Source organism: Columba livia, chromosome 3 (assembly GCF_036013475.1).
Source record: "Columba livia isolate bColLiv1 breed racing homer chromosome 3, bColLiv1.pat.W.v2, whole genome shotgun sequence".
NCBI classification, from domain to species: Eukaryota; Metazoa; Chordata; class Aves; order Columbiformes; family Columbidae; genus Columba; species Columba livia.
In genome coordinates, this window is record NC_088604.1 from 17,198,836 (window position 1) to 17,208,956 (window position 10,121).

At 37.4% G+C, this 10,121-nt stretch overlaps 1 protein-coding gene across 1 annotated transcript in view; it reads left to right on the forward strand.

The window, feature by feature from the left end:
- The window catches only part of MBOAT2 (membrane bound O-acyltransferase domain containing 2), a 93,842-nt gene extending 83,959 nt beyond the window's left edge, over positions 1-9,883 (forward strand). The window contains exons 10-13 of the mRNA XM_065059556.1: positions 59-123; positions 4,859-4,991; positions 7,416-7,567; positions 8,141-9,883. Of these exons, the coding sequence (XP_064915628.1) occupies positions 59-123; positions 4,859-4,991; positions 7,416-7,567; positions 8,141-8,363 (573 nt within the window). The 3' untranslated portion in view covers positions 8,364-9,883. The remainder of the gene's footprint in view (positions 1-58; positions 124-4,858; positions 4,992-7,415; positions 7,568-8,140) is intronic.
- The last annotated feature ends 238 nt before the right edge of the window (positions 9,884-10,121 follow it).

Genomic DNA, 10,121 nt, shown 5'->3' on the forward strand with positions numbered 1-10,121 from the left:
TGAAATATTTTGTAACACTTTACAATATGGAAGTAATTAATTTGTTTTTACTTTACAGTTTTCAACAAGTTTCAAGATGTTTCTTGATAACTGGAATATCCAAACAGCTCTTTGGCTTAAAAGGTATTTATTGTTTCAAGGAAACCCTTTCTCCACTGAAGTTTCTTAGATAAATATTTATTTGAAGAAAATGTAAGATTCAAAGCAAAATTCCACAAAGCCTCAGTTGTTTAGCAACTGCATGGAACATTCTTCTTGTAGTACTTGAATTAAAGCCTCTGAATTTAGGACTTTTAGGACTTTTCTTTTTTCCTTGCTTAGCATTCAAAGTGCGTGTTGCTGAGAGCAGCAGACAAAATGTACATCTTGGCCTGGGGAAGCTCTGCATTATTTTTAGCCACACAATGATGCAGGAACTTCCATACATTCTGTGAGACAAGTTTCTGCACTCCTTCCCTAATTAGCACATGGCAAATATCAAACAATGTGCTGTCAACAAAAGTTGCAAATGAATATCCCTCAGATGCACTTATTTCCTTGTCTAGTAAATGGGTATAGTGCCCAGTGATCTAAATCCCTCTGCTTTTACTGCTTTTTTGTGTTAACTTGAAAGTAAAAAAGTGTTATTGAATAGTATGCGGCTGCTGTTTCCCTTCTCCCATTCTCTGTGTAGCTGATGTTTTATCAATAGGTGCAAGTTCACCTGAGACCCCTATCTTGGGACTACCCAGGGGACTTTATGTCTTATTCTAGGATGGCTGGCAACAGGATGTTTCTTCCATAAAATTTCTTTACAGTGTATTCTCTTTCTTCCATAATTCCTTCCCTAAATATTCTTCTGACCAAATTAAAAATGGAAATTGAATTTTATGTGATTCTTCTAGTTGTCTTAATAGGCAATAGAATCTATTACTGGGACAGTCAGCAAGGAAGAATTGCATGATTGCAGGTATTGGGATGTATCATTTAATAAAGCAAGTAAGCTATTTAAACATGCATTTTAATTTAGTTAGAGGAGTTTGTCAGTATTAAAACTTAATAGGAAAAGATTGTGTTTCAACAAACTTTCAAATCTCCTAAACAGAACGATTCTAAGTGAAAACGCTTAGTGGCAAAGAGTAACATTTCTGTGAAGAATTGAAAGAAAAAATGAAAATCAATTGCTCAGGGTGACATTAAAAGAAAATGTCAAGAAAAATTAAAGCATCTCCTTTAATAAATATTTTTAAGAACAGTTGTAGAACAATCTTTAAGGATAGTCTGAATCCATATTGATTCTGCCACAGTGAAAGGAATAAGGGTGGATATTTTCTTAAGGTTTTGTTGCAAGTAAAAGATTGTTCTAATGGTTATAAATAAGCACCCTAATAGTGGTACAGAGTGTCTGTTGTATTAGCAATCATTTGGTTAGTTGCAATGCTACAGCAGTTTGAATAGAGGACGAGCTCATGTATTATTTTAAACATCCGCTTTTAATACTTCGCTTGTTTACTCTTCACAGAAATATCTAAAATCTTAGTCATTTTTCTCACATGAAACACCAGAAACAGCATTTCTTGTTATGCTACTGTCTGAAGAGAAACGGAACCGTTAGAATTACAGGACTTAAACCCTAACTGTGTGTAAAAATGAACCCCTTGTAAACCACAGCTAATGGATCTACCGATCATAAAGAAGTTTAATAAACATTTAATGTAGATCACAAAATACAGCAGTTCAAAGGTATTATTGTTAGAAGCATGCAAGTTAAAATAGATATTTACATAGTAGTATATATCAACAATGTCTATCATCATAATGTTTCCTGACTGGGGAAGCTGTTATGTTTCCCCTCAGCCTGTTCATTCTTTTTTTTTTTTTCCTAAAGAAAACATGTAATTCCATGTTGTCTTTGGTCATATTTGCGAACCCCCTGTGGCTCTTGTTGCTCCCTTCTGGCATCTTTCCAAACTGCCTGTCGTCTTACAGCAGACACGGTATTTCTGCTGAGACCTCTAAGGCCTTTCCCTGGCATGTTACAGGCAGAGTTGGATGGTTTGAGTGGATTAACTACCTTTCTTTCCTTTAGATGACACTACTTCTAATACATCGTAGTATTACATCTGTCTGTTTTGCAGCAGCAAGCTGCTGTTGATTCACGCTCAGCTGATACACAGTGTTTCATGCTGTTGATTCATAGTTGTACTCAGCTACACTTGTTCAGTAATGTCACAGGGACGGGGACTGTTTTTTATCTTCTGCTTTTCTTACTAGATGATCTATACTGTGGACCATCTTCTTGATTTCAGAACATCATTCAAGTCTGTCAAGGTCATTTTGGATTCTAGTGCTCTATGTTAAGAAAACAACACCAATCTCCTTCATTGCTACCACCTCCTCCACACTGGCCCCCCCTTCCCCCCCCCCAAAAAAGGAAGGGAAAGCAGGGTGGAAAAACATACTCCTCAGTCTACCACCCAAGCTAGTAATAAAAGTACAGAACGAGACCAAAGGCAGTACCTTGTTGAACAATTAATGCATCTTCCCACTTCTAGAGCAAATTATGGGTGAGATAACCTGAACCACCCATATTTGAATACATTTTCTCAGCCTGTTATGATGACTTAGTTTGCTTTTAGGATTGTCAAGGAAAGCACTTCAACACAATTTATTATTGACAAATCCATGGAGGAGTTTAGGCTTGCGTTTCGCTTTCTGAAATTAAAGCCCGATTATTTTTTCCAAGTATGTATCTTATCTGACTTGCATTGATATAGCTGTAATTTGGTTAGTTAATTTAGTTTTGCTAGCTTCTGAATGCTTTGCAAGGGAAAGTTGCTTAGTGAAAGTATTTTAAAACAAGTAAAGATTGGAGCCATTTATTGATGAGACCTAATTAACCACCAGTCAGTGAAATATACATTCAGAATTAGTATCAGTACTAGAACAGGTAACGCTTTGTATATGTTTAATGTTCTGGTTTAATAAACATTTCTAAATGTTCTTCTGTAACTAATCCCAAAGAGTTTCAAAAAGAGCACAGGCACATACAGTCACATGTGAACTGTGTGTCCCACTGCGTGTCCATGGGACACAATCCCACTCCTCTTTCTGGGAGCGTGGGCCCCCTGCTTGTGCACCCTGCCTGGGGGAGACGTGGGTGCTCCAGCTCTACCCCATGCTGCTCATTCACACACCAGTTAGTAAGACCTGTAACGAGTTCATGCTGTGCAGCTGCAGGGACAATGTGCCCCATGTATTGTCCCCCTCCTTGGTGTCTGCCAGGCAGGATGCTGTCTTGGCCGAGACACAGGTTGTGATGCTGGTGGGCTGACTTCTGGCACTGCCAGGTCAGGTTTTCATGGCTAGAATTTTGCTCCAAGATGTCTCCCTGACTTGTTACACATGTTCCTAGTGCCTTTGTATTTTCTAGGCTGACAAGATTCTTTACCTCAAAAGTCTCTTTGAAATTCCCTGGTTACTGTTTCATCTAGCCAATGTTGATTTCCTCTTTGAGGTGCTCTATTTTAGGCAAATGTCCTCAGATAGTTTTGTGTACTACACATGCATGCACCTCCACCCTTCTTAGCCTCATGTTCTCATTTTAATGGGCATTGTCAGCAAAGCCCCATGGCAAGAGGAGAGGGCTGTGCTGGCACCCTGCACTAAAGACCTCATACAATAAAATTCACAACATCTATTTGACTTGAAAAAACTAAATTAGCAAAATACACTTTTGATCTTTACCTATTCAGATCCTGCCTTTTTACCTTCTGCTCTTTAACACTGACTGCATCATTTGATCTCAGCAACCTTTGTATACACGGAAGTTGTAGCAGTTACATTAGCAGTGAATGTTTCAGCCCTCTGTATCATTAGTTTGTTGTCTTCTTGGAATAACAGATGTGCACTCTCTTCTCTGTTGCTTGCTATGTGTGTGTAAAACCTTTTTACATACTGCTGTCTACGGCTTTTTTTTAGGTAGAACTCATTTTTGTATATTAGCCTTGGATTTGTGTTCATGCATGCTTGTGCTGTTTATTTTTGCTTCATGTTAGTGTGCATCTGTTTCCATATTTCCTATTACTTTTTGGTTTTCAGATCATTAAAGACATTAAAGAACTCTTGATGAAGCCATATCAGAACCTTACCATGTTTCCTATCATTCTTCCACATCATGATGGTTTGTCATTGTGTCATTTAATGTTGTCTTCTAGAAACTGCCTTTCTTGGATTCCTTTTTCCCTTCTTCCTTCTAGAATTCCTTACTGTAGGACCTTGCCTAATAATTCAGAGTCTCTATTTTTAAATAGCAGAGTTCAGCATCCTCCTTATTTGATATTCTTGCATCTCTAGAGTCATTAATTGTAATTTCATCATCAGGCTCACCTAATTGCCCTACACAGACACATTTTCAGCTGTAGTCTCTATTACTTAAAATTGAAGATAGTTGTTACTTTCCCCCTTCTCCTATAAGCTGATTTCATTTTATGAAAAATACATCACCACAAGAGTTTGTCGGGCAGTCTGTGCCTTCCAGTGTAGCTTTTCAGATGTGTTCTTGGATGGTTCAAGATTCCTTATTAACACCAACCACCATCTTCGGATGCTTGTTTATCATGTCATTGTAAGTACCACATGTGATGGCACTGAGTGTAGATTAGCACTGAGGGGTTAAATCAGAAGCTGTGAATAGCTTTAAGTATAATATTTTTTGTAAATCCTAATGTAGTGGCAACATTATTAATTAATAGCAAACAGCAATTGCATTGCAAGTGATATGTTAGAGATGAAACTGCCAGAAGTATAAACGGTAGCTGGGAAGATTGTTGGTGATTTATCTGGTGTTATTTATATTGAATTGTCTTTGATTTGCTAGAGTGTGCTATGAACGAGCCACCTTCAGCCCGACCATCCAGACCTTCATCCTTTCTGCCATCTGGCATGGCGTTTACCCAGGATATTATTTAACGTTTTTAACAGGAGTACTAATGACACTAGCAGCACGAGCTGTAAGTACCAACCAAGTATCTTCTTCAATAATAATAATTTTTGTAAAAGAAAATTGTTCATGTTTTGTAATCCAAAGATACACTTTACAGTTGATACACAGTCTGTCTGATAGTGGTGTTTACTTTTTTTAGTTATAAGAGCAGTCATGTATTACTATGCCATGCTGAACAGGATGATGTTATTTAGGATCATTTACAAAAATGTTCTGATGATGAAAAAATCACCAAGTACCTTAAAATTTTGGAGTCAATACTATATATTTCTGGAGTCTGCCCCCTCCCTAATTTCTGTCCAGTACTACTGTAGAGATGGTAACTAAAGAATGCTCCCTCTCAACCAGCAGATAAAAATCTCTAGTGCAGTTACTATTCAAAACTGGCCAGCCAGCAGTGCAGTCACATTAACAAGCTTTTGTAGCTGCTATTCAGAACCATATGGAACCAGCAAATCTGCCAAGAAGTGTCTCACAGTTCTGCTTGAGAAAGCTGCGTAAGATAAGAACAGAGGCAGGTTTATCAGTTACTCAGTAGGAAAGAGGAACAAACAAATTAGGTGTCAGTGCAGAGCAGCGTAACAGATTGCTTCTCTGTTTGAAAGAACCAGGAGAATGAGAAAAGAAGCAGACTGCTCTTTGTTGCTATAATAGCTAAGGGAAGGTGTTAGTTCACATTAAGATTGTTACTAACAGTAATAAACCAAACGCTCCTCCTCTTTCTTTGCAAAGATGTGGGTATCGTCCTTGTTTGACAGAACTGACTCCTGTCTTTACAATAGGTATAGCTCCCTACTCCTTTCCAGATTCTATCACACTGAACTTACGACATTTATCAGCCAGAGGCTGGTGCAAAAGCCAAGGTTCAGGGACAGTTCACAGGTAAAAGTTGTTGTATTCCCCCAAAAAGGTGAGTCCAGTGAATCAGGAGTGCTCGCACTGCACTTTGTCCTGGGCTTCGCTAGTCAGCTGCGGTGTGTTCACATTTCATATATAGCAATTGGTAGGCTATTAAATAAAAATATTGTTAGTTTCTCTGTTAACAGGTACTTAATGTTAACTGATATGTTAGAGGTAGTTCAGCATGTTTATTATTTAACTTTACTAGCCTTTAATTGCAAAATGTGGCAGCTCTGAATCCACACTTTCTTCTCCTGTCCTGCCTAAGCGTGTATTCAACAAGTTTTACTCCCTTTAATCACTACCTGTTTCACGATCAGGTGTTTACTAGGGACAGTTAATAGGTTTATTTTAAAAGTTGTCCTTCAAGTCCTAAAATACCAGATTTCTCCACAGGAAATTACGTGAAACTTCACCCAAGTTTTACAGAACTTGGGAATAAGTCGTTGTGTGTAACCATAGGGGAAAACTGGGGGGGAGATGGCAGGATGAAGAGTATGTGGCTGGAATTATTAGTACTTATTTTATTTAGCTTAACTAAAAAAAAGGCTGAGTGGGAATGTGGTATGTACAGGGGAATTGGGGTAAGATGCACGAGAAAGGTAAAAAAGGTTTTTAATGTAAAGAATGAAACTGGCAGGAACCGCCTTGGCTATGTTCTTTAGAACCAGGAGGTCTAAAGAAAATGAAGGTTGCAGAAGCTGAACTGTGTACTCCGGTGTGTAACTTTCCGGAGACCGTGGCCTCAGTGGAGGTGGTTGGAAGGTGGCAACTGAGATATGAAGCTACACACAGGCTGAACTGAGCCCATCTTGGCTTGGCAGCAAATAAGAGTGTCAGCAAGGGTGACAGTTCAGTCAAAGGAAGGAGGGGTAAAGACCTACTGAAGTATTTTTAATTGAAGACTTAAATAAAACTGAACCCAAACTCATGCGGGTTTCGGATTTTTTTTTAATACCTTTGATATTCCATTGTTTGAGCAGAATTTTATGAGTACAAGAAGATTCAGCATAGGAAACTGAGTCATTTTATAGTAGTCCCACTTGATATTAGTTGTTATTAAGGCTCCTGAAATATGTAATTAGAACTGATATTTTGTATATTCTTACTTCTCCTAAAACATATCTGATTAGCAAGTATTTGAAAATGGCTTACTGTAGAGAAGCTTTCAATAGAAGCATTCTGGCTTTCATTTACTCCAGCACTATATTTACAGAATGGCTTGGTAGAATAGTGTGTTTGCCTTGTTCAAACAAGCGGTCTGAAGTTGCATGGGACTGAGGGGGTGGATTCATTTACTTAAATTCCTAACTTCTTAAATTCCTGTGCTGGGTGAAGCTCCCTATCCTAAAAGGCAGGGATTTCAACTGACTGCTGTTGAAGTTGATGGGCATTTTGAATAGTTCAAAGATACTTGACCAAACTGTAGCATTTAAATTCATCCTATGAATTTTGTAGACGTGCAACCAACACTTTAAGATAGCTCTCAAAGTTTATCCCTAAGCTAACTTACCATTATCTGTTTTTTCAGATAAGAAACAATATCAGACACTATTTTGTTGAATCTCCTGCTGTTAAACTATGTTATGATTTTATAACATGGATGGCAACTCAACTAGCAATAAGTTACACAGTTGTGCCGTTTGTACTGCTCTCTGTAAAACCCTCTTTCACCTTTTACAGGTAAGCACATTCTACCTGTTTCCTTTTTCTTTAACTTGGAATAGAAGTATTTTCTGTGGCATAAGATTTCTGAAGCTCTTCTAGTGATAACTGTAAGATGGATTTGTTAGCTGAACAAACTGTATTTCTGTTCTAGTGCTCAAAAATAGTTCGTGTTGTGTGTTGGAAACCATAAAGTACTCTCATTTTCCTGTCATAATAGGCTTATTTTTCCCGGGGCAGGGGAAGAGACAAACAAACAAAAGCACTCACCATAAACAAAAACAGAGGGCACCTTTGAGATTCCTGTACGTCCGAGAACTGTTTTATAGCAAGATTAGATAATGACTTCCCAAAAGTTAACTTGTGAAAAGAAGCTGAAAGCCGACTTCTCTTCATTTACATCTCTGTTACAGCCCTAAGCAATGTGAGGGAAGACTTCATTTCTGATTTCCCTCTTATGACTGCTCTTAAAGGAATTACAAATGTCTTTCTGTCTTATTGTATGCAAGTAGGTTTTTACAGCTTATTCCTTAAGCATCCTGTAAGAGTGATCAGAGTTTTACTGAATTATTATTTTTGTTTCTTTTTTAGTTCCTGCTATTTCTGTCTTCATATTGCCAGCATCCTGGTGTTGTTGGTATTTCCATTGAAAAGAACTCAAAAAGGAAGTAAAAAGCATGAAAGTGTCCAGCCTCTGTGGTCCAGAAAACTAGAAGAAGAAAATCTTTTGCAAAAGAACAGTTATTCCACAACAAATAATAGTTTTGGTCAGAAACAAGAAATAACCTGCAGATATCAAGCATTAAAACAGTGATTGAGGAAATACTATGATGAATATATTTTGTATGTTTTCAGAAACCCATTTTAGCACCTTTTAAAGGGGTTTGTATTTGTTTGCAAAGATGTTTAGTAAGAAAAGAATGCATTACCTAGGAAAATCACATACAATAGCAAGACTGGAAACAAAACAAATTAACCCCTCCCATGCCATGTCCCTGTGGGTCACGCCTTATATGAAGATATTACCATTATTTCAATGGGCACTCAGGACTTGCAGCGTATGTCCATAGGGTCATATGTGTGCCCTTTGCTGAATGTACGTTGTGTATCCCAAGGCACTGATGGGGCGGAATAAAATTGTGTCAATCTAGGATTAACAAATGGAAATGAATTTTTCCAAACGAATGACTTGCCTTAAACCCTCTATTTACTGAAATATTGTTTCTAAGTGGGTGTTTTCAAGTTTGATTTTATGTGGAAAGCATATTTGAAATATATAACACTATACGCTATAAAGAAGAAAAATATAGGAAATGTGAAGTCATTAGAAGGCTTTTGAATCTTTAGAAGGGAATTGCAATAAGCATCTCAGTATTTGGAGGGTTTTCTTAAAGTATCTCAAACTATTACAGTACATTACAGAACTGTAAACATTACTGATGCCAAATTATAGTTAGGTTTCTTTGATAAAGAGTATAATTACACATAGCCCTTCTGAATGGATTAAAAAAAAGTAAAACACCTGAAGGTTCACCTTTTCCAGGGCTTCATAGCTCCAATGTAGGTTTCTTTTACTTTAAAGTACCTAAAAAAAATGAAACACTGCCACGTGGGCTTTGCAGCCAGCGAAGGAAAGACAGCAGTGGGACACAGAAGACAATGTGCAAGCACCAGGATTTCAATGAAAGTGTGTTTTTACCCTCAAATACCAGAAACACTTGTTCTAGAATAGAACTGTTTTACAACAGAAGATTTTTAATACTTAAGTGTTTAATACTTAAAGTTGTTTTGATTTCCCAGGCATAAGGTAGATAGTTAATGTTCCTTTCAGTACAAAATACCAAAATTACCTTGAGCTCTAGCGCATAGGTAGCCAAATGTGAAATGGCTATCAGAACCAATTTCTGTATGCTTGATAACTGATGGCCCTTTATCCCAAGAAGTAGATGAGTTTAAGAAAAAACTTTTTCTTTAAATTAGAATTTTAGATGCAATGTTCACACCATATTTGTGAGTAACACAGTGAAAGAAAGAAATCCTTCAGAATATTTGACTTACTGAATTTTGGGAGTGTGTCAAGGGAATAATGCAGTGGTTGTATCTATTCCAGACTATTTATTGTGATGATGTTCCCTGCTAGCGTACTACCGTTAAAGGGCTACATTTTAATTGCTTATATTCTGTATTTTCGTGTAATTTTTTTAAGTAAACACAAACTGTTTATCCACATGGGTTTTTTTAGCTTTAAAACTGACACAAAATACTACCAGAGAAAAATAATGCAGCTTGTTGATTAATAACCTAGAAATGAATGAGAAAAATTTTGTCATAATATTTTGAACGTTAAATTTTTCATCAAATAATCTGGCACTAGTGGGGTGAATATTCTTAGTACCAGAAGTGCAACGATGGTCCTCAGCTTTGGGGATAGTACCATGCAAAAACAGTCTCCATACTTTTGGCTTTCTCTAAAGAACCAGATCTAAGTAAGGTCAGAGCTGTTTCCTTGCTGTGATAGTTCTGTGTCTGGCCTTGGGCTCCTTGCCTAAAACCCCAGGAGGTTAAACTACAT